Source organism: Papio anubis, chromosome 4, assembly GCF_008728515.1.
Source record: "Papio anubis isolate 15944 chromosome 4, Panubis1.0, whole genome shotgun sequence".
NCBI lineage: Eukaryota > Metazoa > Chordata > Mammalia > Primates > Cercopithecidae > Papio > Papio anubis.
The window spans coordinates 55,279,636-55,301,518 of NC_044979.1; the positions used below are offsets into that span (position 1 = coordinate 55,279,636).

General features: G+C 39.2%; 1 protein-coding gene and 1 long non-coding RNA gene across 4 annotated transcripts in view; one reads left to right on the top strand and one right to left on the bottom strand.

Annotated features, from left to right (window-relative positions):
• The window catches only part of RELN (reelin), a 508,320-nt gene that overhangs the window by 457,960 nt on the left and 28,477 nt on the right, over nucleotides 1-21,883 (top strand). For all 3 annotated transcript variants that reach the window (XM_003896435.5, XM_017957037.3, XM_003896436.5), the window contains exons 48-53: nucleotides 1,015-1,192; nucleotides 3,389-3,582; nucleotides 7,813-8,069; nucleotides 11,326-11,480; nucleotides 19,072-19,286; nucleotides 21,393-21,570. In XM_003896435.5, coding sequence (XP_003896484.1) covers nucleotides 1,015-1,192; nucleotides 3,389-3,582; nucleotides 7,813-8,069; nucleotides 11,326-11,480; nucleotides 19,072-19,286; nucleotides 21,393-21,570 — 1,177 coding nt within the window. The remainder of the gene's footprint in view (nucleotides 1-1,014; nucleotides 1,193-3,388; nucleotides 3,583-7,812; nucleotides 8,070-11,325; nucleotides 11,481-19,071; nucleotides 19,287-21,392; nucleotides 21,571-21,883) is intronic.
• On the bottom strand, nucleotides 45-6,362 carry LOC116274497. Its single transcript, XR_004183184.1, has 3 exons — nucleotides 6,342-6,362; nucleotides 683-785; nucleotides 45-68 (listed from the first exon to the last, which is right to left on the bottom strand). It is a non-coding gene; the product is annotated as an uncharacterized LOC116274497 (long non-coding RNA).

The following is a 21,883-nucleotide window of genomic DNA, read 5'->3' on the forward strand; positions in this document are numbered from 1 at the left end:
GTCAGGAGATGGATGAATTATAATTAACTATATTTTATTCCTTCTGTGTTTCTGCAATACACTTGAGCCTTGAAAATAACATTAGAAAAGGTTCAGGAGTTAAGTAAGTTCTGGCCAAAACTAATACATCATAAGTATTTTTCTCACTTAGGTCTGAATATATGTAAGGATATGCATTTGTTGTTGTTTGTTTATATTGCCGTGTTGTTTGCCTAAGAAAGTATGTAGATGTCTGGTCAATTTACCAGAGGTACTTGATGGACAGGCCTATTATATTACTCTTAGAGAACCTCAGCATATTTGGAATAATTTAAATGAAGGGGGGTGTGTGTGTGTGTATGTAAAGCATAGAGACCCATGGTGTGTGGGCCTCTATACTGTATTTTCGAGATTATCCTGTTTAATGGGGAAGTATGAATGAAGATGCTTTCCCCATACACCTGGGAAGTCTATTTTTGGCTAATGATTTTAGCACATACCCAGGACAACCCTTGAGACCCCTGAGCCTCCTAGTCCTATATTCATGTTCCCTTCCACCATAAACAGGGAAGTCAGTCTTTTGATAAGAAGCAACAGTTATTGTCCAAAGTATCTTCTGCTGTTAGAACCATAGCCCCTTGGATTCCTAAGTGGCTCAAAGCCTCTGTTAAAAAGACCAATTTCGTAAATTATTCGGACCTACCAGTTTACTTTGGCAGCTCCCATTGTTTATCAGCCATTCAGAGCTCTGTGATATAAGAGATGGGCCTTTAGTAGACTCTTCGAAGTTGCTTCTTCCTCTTCACCTGTAACGTTGAATCACTACCTTAGGAAATGTTAGAGTTAGTTAATTCATAGATTATTTGTAACCTAAAGCACAGTTAAGGAGAGCAGGTGAATTCTGGCAAGCTCTCTGAAAATCAGTAACTTTTCATCATCTTGGACTAGGAAAAGAGTAGTCTTCACTAATTTGAGAACAAGCTTGCAGGGGCTTTGTCTGATGTTGACTTTTCCTCTCTCCTGCTCTGCACCCAGCTGTGATGAACAGTGGGGTGGCCTGTACTGTGATGACCCCGAGACCTCTCTTCCAACCCAACTCAAAGACAATTTCAATCGAGCTCCATCCAACCAGAACTGGCTGACTGTGAATGGAGGGAAATTGAGTACAGTGTGCGGAGCCGTGGCGTCGGGAATGGCTCTCCATTTCAGTGGGGTGAGTGTTTGGCTGCTGGTTATTCATTTCTGCTCCTCTTAAGTTCCTTCCAAATAGCTGACTCTCTTCTGAAGTTTAATGGGTAAACCAAGATGCAGAGTTAGTTACCCTAAATGTACAACCCTGATCTGAACTTGCAACTTTATACAAATCTTTATACTGTAAAGATAACTTTATACTATACTTTATACTAAGTAATCAGAAAATAAATATAGTAAACTTTATGCTATGCTTTATACTAAAGAATCAGAAAATACTAATCATTCCCAGGATTTTTCTACCACAAATCAGTTGAGACAATTTAATTATTCAGGGTAGTGTCAGCACAGGGCATATTTAAGTACACATTATAAAAGAATGTGAGTGAATGTTTGTCTTGGAAAAGAGCACTTGTGCAATCTTCCATCTGCATGGAGCCCTTTTAATTGACAACTCTTGAGCTTGCAACAGATTTTGCATTTAAGGAGCCAAAAATCTGGAAAATGAGCTGCAATGGTTCCTGAATTTATTAACAACAATGAATCATTTGTATAGATTATCCAGGAAAGAATAATTATTAGACATTACTAGACGTTTGTAGGTGTAGCGTATTATCTTGTGAGTGACAGCAGCAAGGTTCGAAACTTTCTTTGAGAAATGTTATAGTCACTCTACTTTTCTGCCAAAGGCGACTCTGTTTAAAATACAATTTCTTTTATACTATGATTAGATAGACAAATTAGTGTTGTAAAATAACAAATTTACTGCCAGCTCTTTATTTCCTTAGCATGCCCTACCTTAAAGTTTACATTTGTGCCAATGAAGTGCATTATTTATATTCAACATTTTAGCTCGAGTAACAAGATGACATATAGCATATAGGCTTTTTACAATCATCAACACTGACAAAGAATGCAGTGTTCAGGATACTTTTTCTCACTTAGAACTAAAAGTAGTTTTTCACATATGTTCAACTAAAAAAAATCCACATATCAACATTAATAAATTAATACAGATGCCATTAAATTATGTTAAAGTGTAAATTTAAAACATTACAATAATTAGAGATTATCTCTATAATTATAAAATTTCCAGATGTGGCTATTTTTAAATTTCATATTAAAATAGTCATCTACTTACAGGCACAGTGGCTCACGCCTGTAATCCCAGCACTTTGGGAGGCCAAGGTGGGCAGATCACCTGAGGTCAGGAGTTCAAGACCAGCCTGGCCAACACTGTGAAACCCCATCTCCATTAAAAATACAAAAATCAGCCGGGTATGGTAGCACACATCTGTGGTCTCAGCTACTTGAGAGGCTGAGGCAAGAGAATCACTTGAACCCAGGAGATGGAGGTTGCAGTGAGCCAAGATTGCACCACTGCACTCCAGCCAGACTCTGTCTCAAAAAATTAAATCACAATAATAATAAAATAGTCATCTCAGCGTGCTATTTTCTTAGTGGTTGATTCATTTGTAAAAATCTAATAAATGCCTGAAAATAACTGGAGAGAGTTTAATAAAAATAAAGGACAGTTATCTTAGTTCCAGCTCTCATCTTGCTTATGAAAAATAAAAAACAGCCGAGACAACTTGGAAATGTGTCCTGGGCTGCAGTACTCAACCTTGGCCCAAATAAACTTTCATATTAAAAAAAGGAAAAATAAAAAGAGAAAATCATCTTGGAATACGTTGTTCTCTGTAAATAAGTCTTGAATGCCAAAATTTCAAAGTTCAGCAAACATGTGCTAGGTACCTACTGTGTACTAGGCAAAATACTAAGAGCCCACATAGTAAGAAACAGGGTCAGAAAATCAGTGCTATAATACTGTGTGGCTTGTATTACAAAATAAATATTAAAAGAAAGGAAATACCAGCACTTTGGGAGGCCGAGGAAGGTAGATCATTTGAGCCCAGGAGTTCAAGACCAGCCTGGACAACATGACGAAACCCTGTCTCTACAAAAAATTAGCTAGACATGGAGGCATGCACCTGTAGTCCCAGCCACTTGGGAGGCTGAGGTGGGAGGATCGCTTGAACCCAGGAGGTCAAGGCTGCAGTGAGCTGTGATGGTGCCACTGCACTCCAGCCTAGATGACAAAGCAAGACCCTGTCTCAAAAAAAAAAAAAAAAAAAAACATATAAAATCTATAACCTGCAACTGAGATTCCTTATCACTGTTTTTTGTTTTTTTGTTTCATTTTACTTCTTTTTCTTAGGGTTGTAGTCGATTATTAGTCACTGTGGATCTAAACCTCACTAATGCTGAGTTCATCCAATTTTACTTCATGTATGGGTGCCTGATTACACCAAACAACCGTAACCAAGGTGTTCTCTTGGAATATTCTGTCAATGGAGGCATTACCTGGAACCTGCTCATGGAGATTTTCTATGACCAGTACAGTAAGCCCGGGTTTGTATTTGATTTGATATCTAATAACGAGTACGTTGAGCAAAGATTGCTACCAGCAATCAATCACAGGAGACTTAGGGGGACCTCAGACTTATGCCTCAGTAGAGGATGCCTCTGAGATTGAAATGAAGAAGCGTTTCTGAGCTGGATAAATAGCTGGTTTGGGTTTTTAAGAACAACTAGTTTTCACATCCCAGAATAAGATGAAATATTCTACCACAATGCCAATGGTGAATAAACCCAGTGCAAAAACCCACAGAAATTAACTAGTATATTATAATTAATTTCAGCAATGCTTTGGGAAAATGGAAACAGAAAAATAAATAAATATTTATATAGTGTTCACTCCGTTTTTAGAGAATTTTGGACTGGAAAGCAAAGAAACACAATAAAATGTAAATATCCTTAAGAAGCCTAGAGATTATTTTTAAACTCCTTATTTAAAAACCTTGAATAAACACAACATATGGGTCATTTAAAAAAAATTATTGAAGGGCCAAATGCAATGAATATGACCAATTAGAAATGTCAAAGAGTTGTTAAGAAGGAAAATAGCATATTCAGTAAAGTACGAGGAGGACGAGGGTAAGAAAAGAGAAGAGAGAAAGAATGAGAAAGAGACAGAGAAAGGCAGGGTCCAAGGGGAGGCCGAAGAGAAGAGGAAATAAATAGAACCCAGACAGGAAACACATGCTGGGCATGGTGTCTCACACCTGTAATCCCAGCACTTCGGGAAGCCAAGGCACGAGGATCACTTGAAGCCAGGAGTTCAAGACCAGCCTGGGCAGCAAAGCAAGACACCTTTTTCCCAAAAAAAAAAAAAAAAAAAAAAACATTACCTGGGTGTGGTGGCATGTGCCTATAGTCCCAGCCACTCAGGAGGCTGAGGCAGGAGGACTGCTTGAGCCTAGGAGTTTGAGGCTGCAGTAAGCTATGATTGTGGCACTACACTCTAGCCTGGGTGACAGAGTAAGACCCCATCTTTTAAAAAAAAAAGAGAGAAACATAGATAATCCTTTAATGCATGGCAAGCCAGATATGGGCTAAAATTTGAGTAAAATAAAAAGAATCTTATAAATGATCATTTAAATTCAATATATCAGTTAAGAATAGGTTCAGCTATCAATGGCAGGAAACACAAAATAACAAGTTTTTCTCTCTCTCCTATGTAAATTACATCCCCCCAAAAAAAAAAACTACTCCAGGACTGCTATAGTGGCTCCACAAGCACCAGTGACACAGGTTCCTCCTGTCTTATTGTTCTGCCCCACTCAGCATGTGACTTTCATCTCATGGTCCAAAAGGGCCACTAGCTCCCCAACTTTACAGTCTATAGGAAGGAGGTTGAGGCGAGAAGGGTGTGCTCTCTCTTCAAGGACATTTCCTAACAGCTGCACGTACTTCCTTTTATATTCCATTAGCTATAGAGTTTAGCCATATAGCCACCCCCAGATGCAAGGAAGGCTGGACATGCTGTCTTTATTCTGGGCAACCAGTCACCTGGATAAAAAGACAGGCTCGGCCGGGCGCGGTGGCTCAAGCCTGTAATCCCAGCACTTTGGGAGGCCGAGACGGGTGGATCACGAGGTCAGGAGATTGAGACCATCCTGGCTAACACGGTGAAACCCCGTCTCTACTAAAAAATACAAAAAACTAGCCAGGCGTGGTGGCGGGTGCCTGTAGTCCCAGCTACTTGGGAGGCTGAGGCAGGAGAATGGCGTGAACCCAGGAGGCGGAGCTTGCAGTGAGCTGAGATCCAGCCATTGCACTCCAGCCTGGGCGGCAGAGCGAGACTCCGTCTCAAAAAAAAAAAAAAAAAAAAAAAAAAAAAAAAAAAAAAAGACAGGCTCCTATTAGGAAGGAAGAAAGGGAGAATGGCCATTGAGGAAATACCAGTAGTTTTTGCCACAAGCAAAAACTTTTAAATCTTCCACTTGCATTAAAGTTGGATGCCAATAAAGGAATCCAACTAGAAGCCAAGTGGTACAGAGTACCCTGTGCTCAACTATTAGTAGGAGATAACAGACAAGCCAAGTAAACTGCTTTCTTCATCGTGATGGAGGAATTTATAAAAATCTCAAGTATGAGTTCCTGAACACTTAAGCAGCATAACATACAAGGAGAAGAGAGTTATGTTTCTGTAGGGTAAAAGCATAACTGTCTAATCTACTTTAGTTCTCTGAAGGGGAAACAAATTGAGGTAGGAACAGTGGTCATAATTTATTTAGACTTTCAAGTAGCCTTAGGTAAATTTCCATTCCAGAGATTTTTTAAATGTGGTCAAAGATTTATCAGAGAAAATAAAAACTAATTTAGAAATAGGAAAGAAAAACTAGAGGTAAAAGATAACTGCTCTGGGTGAAGAAGCGTGATTGTGTATCCCCTCCAGAAACTGACAGATTTTGGATAGTACGTAATTAAACATGCCAAACCAATAGAGGTAAATTTTAGGAACATCTCATAAGATAAGCATACCAAAAAAGAAAAAAAAAAGGTGCAGGGAGGACAAATGAGCTTCAAAATTGACAAAAAATGAGGAAATAGACTTTGGAAAAGACTCTGCCTAAAGGGTGATGTCTCCCGGCTGCCAGTACCCGCACAGGTGAGGGTCTAAGTTTCATACTTTCTAGTCTACACTGTTCTTCCTTAAGACTAAGATCCATTAGGCTATCATGGCCCAAAGGGTGCATAGAATGATGGCATAATAGAAAAAAGTATTTAAAATTCAAGTTGTAGAAATCCAACTAAAAGCATCCTACCTGTGAATGAATCTTGGTTGGCCTCCATCTGGAATACTACCTATTGTTCTGGTCACTGTACCTCAAGGAAGACAGAAAACAAAAAGGAAGGAAAAATAAAATCAACAAGGATATATTGTATAAACAAAACTAATATAATGAAACCTCTTTAATGTGAAAGGCAAGAATTAAGACAACTGTCACTGCAGCCCTCAGTTTAAAGAGCTTCATGGGATGAACTTGGACTGGTTGCCTTGCCTTGGAACTTTGCAAACAGTAAGAGGCATCCCTTGAGGTTAAAGGTAGGTAGATTAGCATAGATTTAAAAAAAATAAGATGATACTGGCTGGGCACGGTAGCTCATGCCTGTAATCCCAGCACTTTGGGAGGCCGAGGTGGGTGGATCACCTGAGGTCAGGTGTTCGAAACCAGCCTGGTCAACATGGTGAAACCCTGTCTCTACTAAAAATACAAAAATTAGCCAGGCGTGGTGGCATGCGCGCCTGTAACTCCAGCTATTCGGGAGGCTGAGGCAGGAGAATTGCTTAAACCCAGGAAGCAGAGGTTGCAGTGAGCCAAGATTGCACCATTGTACTCCAGCCTGGGCAGCAGAGTGAGATCTCTGTCTCAGGGAAAAAAAAAAAAATACTTTGTGAGGAGGATGGCAAATCTAAGGACATTATCTTCCCTGACAGATTTTATGAGTTATGAATATAAATACAAAAGGTTGATATGTTCCTGGGTTTTCATATATAATTGTGATTAAGGGACATTTTAGACCTCATTTCTAGCTAATTCAGTTTCCTGTTGGAGCATGTCTGTCCCTGGTGAGTGAGACATGTCTGTCCCTGGTGAGTGAGACAGGGATAGATAGCATGCTGGGCTTGCTAGCCCATGGTTCTCACATGACATTTTCTATGAATATATAGAATTTTAAATATTTTCAACAAAGCATATAAACAAAGTCAATGTCTGCACCATAGACAACTGATAATGGACCTGGTACCCTCAGGCTGACAGTCCAAATGTCCTCCCACAATCCAGTGTCCTACCCCAAGTCACTTGCCAGCACTCACGGAAACAGAGTAAAAACAAGGTGCCAGGGAAGGAACCAGAAGAAGCCAACCACTAGGTGACAGAAAAAAGTCAGCATTTTGGCTTATGTCTACCAAAGTGCGTATACTCTAGGCCTACAGATACCAACCAGGTATGCAAAAAACTGTGCAGTCCCTCTAAAGCCTGACCACAGACAGAACCAATTGGTAGTTCCAGGATACTTGAATCTGTTCACATTCTATTTCCCTCAATTTAGTGACTACTGAGACTTCATAAAATTAAGCCAGTTAATTGTGGTTTTTGAAAATTATTTTAGCTAATGTCCTTCCCTCACCCACCATGTGACATATAGTATCTTATGACTGGTTGTAAATCTTTTACTCAAGATATTTGACGAGGGTTCTTTCTCACACCCTCCCCCATCATTTTCCTATAGATTTGTGAATATCCTTCTCCCTCCTGATGCTAAAGAGATTGCCACTCGCTTCCGCTGGTGGCAGCCAAGACATGACGGCCTGGATCAGAACGACTGGGCCATTGACAATGTCCTCATCTCAGGCTCTGCTGACCAAAGGACCGTTATGCTGGACACCTTCAGCAGCGCCCCAGTGCCCCAGCACGAGCGCTCCCCTGCAGACGCCGGCCCTGTCGGGAGGATTGCCTTTGACATGTTTATGGAAGACAAAACTTCAGGTAAATTATGCACAGCACTAAATGAAAAGCCCAGTGGAAATGCAGTGATTTGGATTTGGGTCTTTTCAAAGGGGCGAAGTGTGGAACCTTTTCAAATGTTCCAGTGGTGCAGAAACACTGAAAAGGGTGTCATCCTTTTGTTCCTCTCAGCCTTCCTGGTTGGCATTTTAACTAAATCTTTTCTTTCATTCAAGCCAGCTAGTGTGTTTTTTAAATATAGCAATCTATAATTTTATTAACAGGATGATTTTCTTTTCTTAGAAAATTTTCAGTGTTTCCTGTTTTCTAGTTTGGGTAGAAAGCCAAAGATTTCTACCCAAATCTTCTACCCAACAAATGACATTTCCCAGTCATTTGTTTTAATATCTGAAGACAAGTATTTTGTTTTGCTACAGGGCAGACATATTTGCATTTCATGTCTTAGGTCATGTCCCAGGTCTTGCTTGTTACCGTTCATTCCCCATAGGGGTTTTCAATGATACTGGTGAAGCAGGAAGGACCTCTTTGTACTCCTCTTTTTTTTTTTTAAAGACAGTTTCATTATTTTGCCTAGGCTGGAGTGCAATGGCACAGTCCCAGCTCACTGCAACCTCTTCCTCCCAGGTGCAAGCAATTCTCCTGCCTCAGCCTCCAGACTAGCTGGGATTACAGGCATGCGCCACCATGCCCAGCTAATTTTGTAATTTTAGTAGAGATGGGGTTTCACTATGTTGGCGAGGCTGGTCTCGAACTCCCAGCCTCAGGTGATCTGCCTATCTCGGCCTCCTAAAGTGCTGAGATTACAGGCATGAGCCACCACGCCCAGCCTATCCTCTCATTTTTAATGTTTTCATTTCATGACACTATTCTGGTCATCTTTATAAAAAGTGGTGTCTTGTATTAAGTATGTATCTTTGCCATGCCATGTATTTGGTTATACTACATGAAACATGGTATCTTCAGATAAAGCAGTGATATTCATTATATATCTCATACTAACATGTATCTAAACAGTAAAGATAGATATACTATTATGCCAGTATTGATTCAGACAGTGGAACTCTGTCACACCCAGCTCAGCCCCTAGCATCTTGCATGGAAAGGACAGTCATTTTTACAATAATAAGACTGATAAGAATCTTCCGGAGGAACAGCATGTCCTGGAAAAAAAAAAATCGAAACTTGAAGAATTTTAAAAATTTTAATTTCAGTTAATATTTTATTGTAAAAGTATACATGTTCAAAATGTGAAACTGAGAAAATACATAAAATCATAAGGATGAAAATAAAAATCACTCAGGGGATAACCATTGTCAATATTTTGGCATATATTCTTAAGAGTACATTTACATAAACATATTTTTAACAAAATTATAGTCTTATATATGTCATAGCTTCTTTTTTTGTTTATAATTAAATCCTTATTTCCTCATATCCTTAGATATCTTTGAATATAAAATTTTAGTAGCTATATACTCAATAATACTGGATATTTAGGTTAATTTCACTAATTTATTTATTAGTATATTATGTGGCATAACATAACAGCAAATATTTACTTTGAAACACTCTTGTTTAAAAAAAAAACAAAAACTTGTAAACAGAAAAAGCTTAAAATGTCCCTCACCACTACTGTCATATTCTCTTAAGAAGGTTACTGAACTTTGCTTCATTACTCATTTATTTTTTTCCTATATAATGGTTTACATAAGTGAGTTTACAATCAGAGAGAGAGAGGGGGAGAGAGAGAGAGAGAGAGGATTAACACATAAGATGTACTCTGCATTAATCAATTCATAGTCTTACTACTTAGGTTTTCTTTAGACTCTTCCAAATCTATTCCTTCAGTAGTATTTTGCTGAGTACATTTCCTCAAAGTGTTAACTGTTAATCAGGTTTAGGAGTCAAGACTTGTTAAAAGAAATATTTATCCAGAATACTTGAATATCCATACCTAAATAATCAAATATTAAGAGCATTACCAAGGTAAATTTATAACAGTATTATCTTGGAATCCTAATTTCTTAAATAATCTCTTTAATAATATTTTATTTTACTTTTGGCCAAATTAAATATGGCTTCACATTTTAGGACTTAAAATTAGCCTTTATAACAAGTTTGTTATAAACTCATTTGTTATAAACTCATTTCTTAAACTCAAAAATCATTTGTTTATCTAATTAAATAGGGTGGTTGCCAGGATCTGGGGAAAGGGGAAATGAGGAATACTTTTTCAATAGCTATAAAGTTTCTGTCATGCAAAAGAAATAAGTTCTAGAGATCTATTGTACGACATAGTGTCTATGGTTGACAGGATGATCTTGTGCACTGAAAATATGTTAAGAGGATATGTCTCTTGTGAGGTGTTCTAAACAGCAACCCTCCAACAACAAAAAACACACACACACACACACAAAAGAATACAAGGAAATTTTTGGAAGTGATGGATCGATTTGGTACCTTGCTTGTGGTGATAGTATCATAGGGTGTGCATATTTCCAAAGTCATCAAGATGTATATTTCATTTTTAAAAACAAATTTTTTAGAGATAGGGTCTCACTCTGCTTCCCAGACTGGAGTGCAGTGACACAATCACAAATTACTGCAGCCCTGAACTCCTGGACTCAAGCAGCCTCCTGAGTAGTTGAGACTATGGGTGTGAACTGCCACACCAGCTAATTTTTTTTTTTTCCAGCAGTCAGGATCTTGCTATGTTGCCCAGGCTGGCCTTAAGCGATCCTCCCACTTCAGCATTTCAAAGTGCTGGGATTACAGGCATGAGCCACCATACCCAGCCAAGATGTATATTTTAAATATGTGTAATTTTTGTATATCAATTATATCTCGATAAAGCTATAAAAAAATTCGTTACAAGCTTTTTAGTTACCCAGATAATACTTTCAGAATTTGAATAGAAGTAGTGAACCCTCTTCTCTATCCTGTTATTAAAATTATCTCTCCTTCTTTATATGCTACCTAAAAAGTGAAATATCTGTCAAAAAATTAGTTATTTCCTTTTGTTTTTCATTTACAATGCATACAATATACTTTTTTTCATGTGCAGACTAATATCTATGGTTGTGTGTGTACTAATATCAGACAAAGGGCATATATCGCAATCCTCCTAGTATTTACATTCCTGAAACAATGTGTTTACATTAGTGTTTTGTCTATAGAGTATATACAACATGAGCAGTTTCTACTTAAAATAATTCTATGTATTGCTTAAAGTATTTTTGTCACAGATTTGTCATAAAAATTTGTTTTCTGTTTTAAGTGAATGAGCACTGGCTATTCCATGATGATTGCACAGTAGAGAGATTCTGTGAGTCCCCTGATGGTGTGATGCTCTGTGGCAGTCATGACGGACGGGAGGTATATGCAGTGACCCACGACCTGACTCCCACTGAAGGCTGGATTATGCAATTCAAGGTGAAATGTTATGATCTTGGCTATATAAACAACCATACATTAGCAATATAACAAATCAAAAATATCAGAGAAAAGATAATCTCATATTTCATTGACTTTATATTTTGAAAAGTAAAATTTACTATTAAAGTAATATACAACTCAACTATATATTGCTTAATGATTAAAAGTATTTTATTTCTGAAGTATTTCAAGTTGAAACTTTTTAAAATCTTTTTTATTATACTCTAAGCTCTGGAGTACATGTGCAGAACATGCAGGTTTGTTACATAGGTATACATGTGGCATGGTGGTTTGCTGCACATCAAACCGTCATCTACATTAGGTATTTCTCCTAATGCTATCCCTCCCCCACTCCCTGACAGGCACCAGTGTGTGATGTTCCCCTCCCTGTATCCGAGTGTTTTTGTTGTTCAGCTCCCACCTATGAGAACATGTGGTGTTTGGTTTTCTGTTCTTGTATTAGTTTGCTGAGAATGATGGTTTCCAGCTTCATCCAGGTCCCTACAAAGGACATGAACTCATCTTTTTTATGGTTGCATAGTATTCCATGGTGTATATGTGGCCACATTTTCTTTATCCAGTCTGTCATTGATGGGCATTTGGGTTGGTTCCAAGTCTTTGCTATTGTGAAGAGTGCCTTAATAAACATACGTGTGCTGTGTCTTTATAGTAGAATGATTTGTAATCCTTTGGGTATATACCCAGTAATGGGATGGCTGGGTCAAATGGTATTTCTAGTTCTAGATCCTTGAGGAATCACCACACTGTCTTCCACAATGATTGCACTAATTTACACTCCCACCAACAGTGTAAAAGCGTTCCCATTTCTCCACAGCCTCTCCAGCATCTCTTGTTTCCTGACTTTTTAATGATCGTCATTCTAACTGGCATGAGATGGTATCTCAATGTGGTTTTGATTTGCATCTCTCCGATGACCAGTGATGATGAGCATTTTTTCATATGTTTGTTGGCCATATAAATGTCTTCTTTTGAGAATTGTCTGTTCATATCCTTCGACCACTTTTTGAAGGGGTTGTTTTTTTCTTATAAATTTCTTTAAGGTCTTTGTAGATTCTGGATATTAGCCCTTTGTCAAATGGATAGATTGCAATTTCTCCCATTCTGTAGGTTGCCTGTTCACTCTGATAATAGTTTATTTTGCTGTGCAGAATCTCTTTAGTTTAACTAGATCCCATTTGTAAATTTTGGCTTTTGTTGCCATTGCTTTTGGTGTTTTAGTCATGAAGTCTTTGCCCATACTTATGTCCTGAATGGCATTGCCTAGGTTTTCTTCTAGGGTTTTTATGATTTTAGGTCTCAACATTTAAGTCTTTAATCCATCTTGAGTTAATTTTTGTATAAGGTGTAAGGAAGGGATCCAGATTCAGCTTTTTGCTTATGGCTAGCCAGTTTTCCCAACACCACTTATTAAATAGGGAATCCTTTCCCCATTGCTTTTGTCAGGTTTGTCAAAGATCAGATGGTTGTAGATGTGTGGTGTTATTTCTGAGGCCTCCATTCTGTTCCATTGGTCTATATATCTGTTTTGGTACCAGTACCGTGTTGTTTTTGTTACTGTTGCCTTATAGTATAGTTTGAAGTCAGGCAGCATGATGCCTCCAGTTTTGTTCTTTTTGCTTAGGATTGTCCTGGCTATGTGGGCTCTTTTTTGGTTCCATATGAAATTTAAAGTAGTTTTTCCAATTCTGTGAAGAAAGTCAATGGTAGCTTGATGGGGATAGCATTAAATCTATAAATTACTTTGGGTAGTATGGCCATTTTCACAATACTGGATCTTCCTAACCATCAGCATGGAATGTTTTTCCCTTTGTTTGCATCCTCTCTTATTTCGTTGAGCAGTGGTTTGTAGTTCTCCTTGAAGAGGTCCTTCACATCCCTTGTAAGTTGGATTCCTAGGTATTTGATTCTCTTTGTAGCAATTGTGAATGAGAATTCACTCATGAATTGGCTGTTTGTCTGTTATTGGTTTATAGGAATGTTTGTGATTTTTGTACATTGATTTTGTATCCTGAGACTTTGCTGAAGTTGCTTATCAGCTAAAGGAGATCTGGGGCTGAGACAATGGGGTTTTCTAAATATTCAATCATGTCATCTGCAAACAGAGACAATTTGACTTCCTCTTTTCCTAACTGAATATCCTTTATTTCTTTCTCTTGCTTGATTGCCCTGGCCAGAACGTCCAATACTGTGTTGAATAGGAGAGAGAGATGAGAGAGGGCATCCTTGACTTGTGTCTCTTTTCAAAGGGAATGCTTCCAGCTTTTGCCCATTCAGTATGATATTGGCTGTAGGTTTGTCATAAATAGCTCGAGACACATTCCATCAATACCTAGTTACTGAGTTTTTAACATGAAGGGCTATTGAATTTTGTCGAAGGCCTTTTCTGCATCTATTGAGATAATCATGGGATTTTTGTCATTGTTTCTGTTTATGTGATGGATTACATTTATTGACTTGTGTATTGAACCAGCCTCGCATCTCAGGGATGAAGCCAACTTGATCTTGGTGGATACGCTTTTTGATGTGCTGTTGGATTTGGTTTGCCAGTATTTTATTGAGGATTTTCGCATCGATATTCATCAGGGATATTGGCCTGGAATTTTCTTTTTTTTGTGGTGTCTCTGCCAGGTGTTGGTAGCAGGATGATGCTGGCCTCATAAAATGAGTTAGGGCGGATTCCCTCTTTTTCGATTGTTTGGGATAGTTTCAGAAGGAATGGTACCAGCTCCTCTTTGTACCTGTGGTAGAATTTGGCTGTGAATCCATCTGGTCCTGGGCTTTTTTTGGTTGTAGGCTATTAATTATTGCCTGAATTTCAGAGCCTGCTATTGGTCTTTTCAGGGATTCAACTTCTTCCTGGTTTAGTCTTGGGAGAGTGTAAGTGTCCAGGAATTTATTCATTTCTTCTAGGTTTTCTAGTTTATTTGCATAGAGGTGTTGATAGTATTCTCTGATGGTAGTTTGTATTTCTGTGGGATCAGTGGTGATATCCCCTTTATCATTTTTTATTGCGTCTATTTGAGTCTTCTCTCTTTTCATTAGTCTCACTAGTGGTCTATTTTGTTGATCTTTTCAAAAAACCAGCTCCTGGATTCATTCATTTTTTTGAAGGGCTTTTCGTGTCTCTAGCTCCTTCAGTTCCGCTCTGATCTTAGTCATTTCTTGTCTTCTGCTAGCTTTTGAATTTGTTTGTTCTTGCTTCTCTCGTTCTTTTAATTGTGATGTTAGGGTGTTGATTTTCGATCCTTCCTGCTTTCTCTTGTGGGCATTTAGTGCTATAAATTTCCCTCTACACACTGCTTTAAATGTGTCCCAGAGATTCTGGTATGTTGCGTCTTTATTCTCATTGGTTTTAAAGAACATCTTTATTTCTGCCTTCATTTCGTTATGTACCCAGTAGTCATTCAGGAGCAGGTTGTTCAGTTTCCATGTAGTCGTGTGGTTTTGAGTGAGTTTCTTAATCCTGAGTTCTAATTTGATTGCACTGTGGTCTGAGAGACAATTTGTTATGATTTCTGTTCTTTTACATTTGCTGAGGAGTGCTTTACTTCAAACTATGTGGTGTGATGTGGTGCTGAGAAGAATGTACATTCTGTTGATTTGAGGTGGAGAGTTCTGTAGATGTCTATTAGGTCTGCTTGGTCCAAAGGTGAGTTCAAGTCCTAGATATCCTTGTTAATTTTCTGTCTCGCTGATTCTCGTTGATCTAATACTGACAGTGGGGTATTAAAATCTCCCACTATTAATGTGTGGAAGTCTAAGTCTCTTTGTAGGTCTCTAAGAAGTTGCTTTATTAATCTGGGTCCTCCTGTATTGGGTGCATATATATTTAGGATAGCTAGCTCTTCTTGTTGCATTGATCCCTTTACCATTATGTAATGCCGGTCTTTGTCTCTTTTGAACTTTGTTGGTTTAAAGTCTGTTTTATCAGAGACTAGGATTGCAACCCTTTCTTTTTTGTGCTTTCTGTTTGCTTGGTAAATATTCCTCCATCCCTTTATTTTGAGCCTATGGATGTCTTTGCACATGAGATGGGTCTTGACTCTTCATCCAATTTGCCAGTCTATGTCTTTTAATTGGGGCATTTAGCCCATTTACATTTAAGGTTAATATTGTTATGTGTGAATTTGATCCTGTCATTATGATGCAAGATGGTTATTTTGCCCGTTAGTTGATGCAGTTTATCCATAGCATCAGTGGTCTTCAGAATTTGGTATGTTTTTGCAGTGGCTGGTACTGGTTTTTCCTTTCCATGTAAGTCTTCCTTCAGGAGCTCTTGTAAGGCAGGCCTGGTGGTGACAAAATCTCTCAGCATTTGCTTGTCTGTTAAATATTTTATTTCTCCTTCGCTTATGAAGCTTAGTTTGGCTGGATGTGTAATTCTGAGTTGAAAATTCTTTTCTTTATGAATGTTGAATATTGGCCTCAACTCTCTTCTGGCTTGTAGAGTTTCTGCAGAGAGATCCGCTTTTAGTATGATGGGCTTCCCTTTGTGGATAACCTGACCTTTCTCTCTGTCTGCCCTTAACATTGTTTCCTTCATTTCAACCTTGGTGAATCTGACGATTATGTGTCTTGGGGTTGCTCTTCTTGAGGACTATCTTTGTGGTGTTCTCTGTATTTCCTGAATTTGAATGTTGGCCTGTCTTGCTAGGTTGGGGAAGTTCTCCTGGGTAATATCCTGAAGAGTGTTTTCCAACTTGGTTCCATTCTCCCTGTCACTTTCAGATAAACCGATCAAACATAGATTTGGTCTTTTCACAAAGTCCCACATTTCTTGGAGGCTTTGTTCATTTCTTTTCACTCTTTTTTCTCTAATGTTGTCTTCTCGCTTTATTTCATTGATTTGATCTTCAGTCTCTGATATTCTTTTTTCCACTTGATCAATTTGGCTATTGATACTTGTGTATGCTTCACGAAGTTCTCGTGCTGTGTTTTTCAGTACCATCAGGTCATTTATGTTCTTCTCTAAACTGGTTATTCTAGTTAGCAATTCATCTAACCTTTTTTCAAGGTTTTTAGCTTCCTTACATTGGGTTAGAACATGCTCCTTTAGCTTGGAGGAGTTTATTACCCACCTTCTGAAGCCTACTTCTGTCAATTCACCAAACTCATTCTCCATCCCATTTTGTTCCCTTACTGGCGAGGAGTTGTGATCCTTTGGAGAAGAGACATTTTGGCTTTTGGAATTTTCAGCCTTTTTGTGCTGGTTTCTCCCCATCTTCGTGGATTTATCTACCTTTTGATGCTGGTGACCTTTGGATGAGGTTTATGAGTGGACCTCCTTTTTGCTGGTATTGATACTATTCCTTTCTGTTTGTTAGTTTTCCTTCTGACAGTCAGGCCCCTCTGCTGGAGTTTGCTGGAGGTCCATGTCAGACCCTGTTTGCCTGGGTATCACCAACAGAGGCTACAGAACAGCAAAGATTGCTGCCTGTTCCTTCCTCTGGAAGCTTCATCCCAGAGGGGCACCCGCCAGATGTCAGCGGAGTTGTCCTGTATGAGGTGTCTGTTGGCCCTTACTGGGAGGGGTCTCCCAATCAGGATACACAGGAGTCAGGGTTTCACTTGAGGAGGCAGTCTGTCCCTTATCAGAGCTCAAATGCTGTACTGGGAGAACCGCTGCTCTCTTCAGAGCTGTCAGGCAGGGATGTTTAAGTCTACTTGAGCTGTGCCCACAGCACCCCTTCCCCTAGGAGCTCTGTCCCAGGGAGATGAAGGTTTTATCTGTAAGTCCCTGACTGGGCGCTGCTGCCTTTTTTCCAGAGATGCCCTGCCCAGAGAGGAAGAATCTAAAGAGGCAATTGGCCTTTCTGAGCTGAGGTGGGCTCCACCCAGTTCAAACTTCTGGGTGGCTGTTTACATGGTGAAGGGAAAACCGCCTACTCAAGCCTCAGTAATGGCGGATGCCCCTCCCCCCACCAAGCTTGAGCATCCCAGTTCGACCTCAGACTGCTGTGCTAACAGTGAGAATTTCAAGTCAGTGAATCTTACCTTGCCGGGCTCCGTGGGGGTGGGACTCGCCAAGCCAGGCACTGGAGGGAATCTCCTGGTTTGCCAGTTGCAAAGACTGTGGGGAAAAGCGCAGTATCTGGGCCGGAGTCCACGTTCCTCCTGGTACAGTCACTCACGGCTTCCCTTGGCTAGGAAAGGGAAATTCCCTGACCCTTTGCAGTTCCCAGGTGGGGCAACACCCCACCCTGCTTCAGTTCGTCCTCTGTGGGCTGCACCCACTGTCCAACCAGTCCCAATGAGATGAATCGGGTACCTCAGTTGGAAATGCCAAAATCACCAGCCTTCTGCATTGATCCTGCTGGGAGCTGCAGACAGGAGCTATTCCTATTCGGCCATCTTGCCAGCTCTCTCTCAAATTGAAACTTTTATAAGAGTAAATGTGTTCCTGCTTGGGATGAAATACTAATAAAAATATCAACAATAAAAATGTAGGATACTGATTATAACTCCCTGAGTTAAATCATTATGACTTAGGCAATTTGTTTCATCAAGAGAAGATTAAAGTTATAATGGTTATTTTTACATTTTTTCCCTCTTACCCATCTCTCCATAAATACAAACTATAACTTAGAAATTTAGGTTAAATAAGACCTTTTTTTCTGAGACGGAGTCTCACTCTGTTGCCCAGGCTGGAGTGCAGTGGCACAGTCTTGGCTGACTGCAACCTCCGCCTCCCGGGTTCAGGCAATTCTCCTGCCTCAGGCTCCTGAGTAGCTGGGATTACAGGTGCACACCACCATGCCCGACTAATTTTTTATTTTTAGTAGAGACAGGGTTTCACCATGTTGGTCAGGCTGGTCTCGAACTCCTGACCTCGTGATCCGCCCACCTCGGCCTCCCAAAGTGCTGGGATTACAGGCGTGAGTCATGGCCCCCAGCCTCTACTTTTTTTTTTTTTCCACAAGAACATTTGGATGTTTCTGGAGGAAAAAAAAAAAAAAAAGGAAAACAAAGGCATGATTAGCATTAATGTCAACATCAACTTGGGCTAATATTTAGGCCAAGATTTTATGTGAACCAATTTATTCTGTCTACCTAAATCCCACTGTAATAACAGCAATGTCACATCATGGCTATCACCATCAATGAAGGATGCTGTGCCTTGTTTAAACTACCTTCAGTTATTATTTCATCTTACTTGTAGTTGAAAGTGTTGTATTAAGAGTCATAAATTATACAATAAAATAGTAAAATTGGTAAAGCTGTTAGCAGTCCTTCTTGGTTAAGTATTCTGCCAAATAGAAGTGCCAGACCATTAGCACAACTAACAGTTTGTAGGAGTGAGCCCAGGCCTTCCAAGGCATTCAGCCAGCATGGCAGAAGCATGGGGTCTAAGTTTCTCTCCAAACCCCCTACACAATATATTTGGCACTTTCTATAATTTGTCACCTGGGGCAATCATTCCTCTGTCCGTTAGCAGAACAAATAATGAATCTGAAAATACAGGATGAATGTGGTAACGTGCGTATCAAGTGATCAGCAGCTTTTTTGTTGCCAAGTCCTTGGAGAAGAATCATATAGTTTTAATACCTTGATCTTTTCTGTTTATTAGATCTCTGTTGGATGTAAGGTGTCTGAAAAAATTGCCCAGAATCAAATTCATGTGCAGTATTCTACTGACTTTGGTGTGAGCTGGAATTATCTGGTCCCTCAGTGCTTGCCTGCTGACCCAAAATGCTCTGGAACTGTTTCTCAGCCATCTGTATTCTTCCCAACTAAAGGGTGGAAAAGGATCACCTACCCACTTCCTGAAAGCTTAGTGGGAAAGTAAGTAGAAAACCAAAACCAAGCTTGGTTCCAAGCATCCAGAAGCCCATTAGGTACACTGTTGTCAAGCCTGAAATTATGTGTATTTGTGGGAAAAGTGCTTTCTTTCTCCCTAACTCTAAAGGTTCTTTAATTGGTGACTTTCATCATAACTTCCATGATGAGCTAACTTCAGACCTCAATTTGTAATCCTCAGACTTGGCAAAATGGGCTTTCGCAGACTCTTCTATTTTCCACACCTCAAATGGGAACAGAGCAATAATTATGGCCTTGGAGCCAGATGAAAAGGTGTACCCTACCTTCTCAACCTTGTAGACTGTGGACCACTGTGCACTACATACTTTCCACATTATTGCCTTATCATTCCATGATAGACAGAGCCAGGAGCAAATCCTAACTCATCATGCTATTTCTACCAGTGTGACTTACAGGATCCATTTTCCTCTTACCAAAGCATTAAGTTCTGATCCTGCAGTGAAAGGTAATCAGCCTGGACCAGTGATGAGCGCAGGTGATTACACCTTGCTCTGCAAAGTCTGTGGATATATTAATTTAAGGCAATTCCTTAAATTAAAGATTTATCTTCTACTTTAAAAGTAGGGGGAAAGATACACAAAGAAAAACAACAGGTGCACCTCAACTGTATTAATCAGATGGTCTGACTAAATGAATCTTCTTGTGAAACATACAGAGCCTTTGAATAAAGTGCTTACACACAGATTTCCCAGTGTCCCATAGATATTATTATTACCACTCATGGTTTTCTGGAATGTATCTAAAGAGCTTATTCAATTAACATACTAAGGAACTAAATCAGGATGCTTTCAGCTGCAAGGAACAGAAAGCCCAATTCAAACCAGCTCAAAATTTGTTGTATCTATAATGAATGAATCCAAAGATAAATGAACTCTAGGGCTGGTTGATTTGTAAGTGGAACGGTGTCTTCAGGGACACTGTTCTGCCTTATTCTCTTAAGAGAATGTCTGCTGTCCACAGCACTGGCGCCATACTCTGCTCTCTCCGGCTGGTTTTGCTATTGAACATGAGATGGCAGCCAGAGAACTGGGGCAGGATGCTTCCGTACTTATGTCCAGTGAGAAAGAAAGATAGTTGCTTTTTGTTCCGAGACAGCCAGAACAAGCACCACCTTGCATCCCATTGGTACCAATTAGCCACTCAATAGTTAGGAAAGTGATATTACGATGATCATTTAATGGATTATCTGGGGCGAAATGGATGCTGGGGAACCACCATAATGTCTATCATAGACTCATTTTCCCCTCCCATTCTCTCTCTTTTTGTAATAATGAGGTATAATTTACATTCAGTAAAATACATATATCTTAATTAATTATTCAGATCAATGAGTTTTTACTGTTGTGCAACCCACGTAACCACCACATAAAACATGGTACAGAACATTTGTATCACCCCAGAAAGTTCCTTCATGTACTTTGGACTCTTTAAACCAAAACAGCATGGCATATTTTAATATAAGGATAATTATGAGGCTTGTTTTTTCCCCCCAGAAGACAGAGAAGAACAAAGATGAAATTAAAATCTCAGAGAAAATGTCCTTTAATATAAGCCTTTCAAAATTGTTTTGTAATTAGCACAGTTACTCTGAGAATATTGATTGTCTTCAGGGAATTCAGAAAATGCTGCCTCCCAACGGCCTGAGGGCTGTGTGTATGCTGACAAGGCTCTTGTCAAAGGCGTCACTCACCTTCTGTACAATTTCAGGAATGAAATTAGTGAATCTAAATTGCGTCATGACCACAGAACTCCAGTTCAGAAGAAACCTGATTTATGAAAGTTACAGATTTGTATATTTAAATATTTCTATTTCTGGACACAGAGATTCCACTGATTTTAACTTTGTTGTGCAAGTTTGCCCCGATATTCTGAAATTTAAATAAAACCAGCTTGAAAGTTCCATTACTAGAAAGATAAAAGTGCTCAGAAAACATTTTTTATTAACCTGTTTCATCTAGTAAGAGTATCTTAAATGTTTTTTCTCTTGAGTACTGAATACACATGCAGGACAATGAACCTAAATAAAGTTAACTTTTGTTTTTCACTCCTTTGCTTTTGCATTGTCAATAGTCCAGTGAGGTTTAGGTTCTATCAGAAGTATTCAGACATGCAGTGGGCAATCGATAATTTCTACCTGGGCCCTGGATGCTTGGACAACTGCAGAGGCCATGGAGATTGCTTAAGGGAACAGTGCATCTGTGATCCGGGATACTCAGGGCCAAACTGCTACTTGACCCACACTCTGAAGGTAAGGGTAAAGCCCTGGACAGAAGCATTACTCACATCATGGGCCATGCCTAGGAACCAACTTATATATGAGACATAATCTATAACAATGTCCTTTGGGTCCCCCAGGAAATAAAATCATTTGAATAGAAACTTTAAAAATGCTTCCTAAGTACAAGAATATTAGGATCAAGTTCTAGTACAGTTTATCCAATTCATAAAATGAGCCAGACTGTACGGATTACAAATGATAAATACTCTGGGTTTTTTTTTTTTCTTAAGCAGACTCTTTATAAAGTCAGTATTAAGCCTTTTTTACTTCACTTTTTCAACTG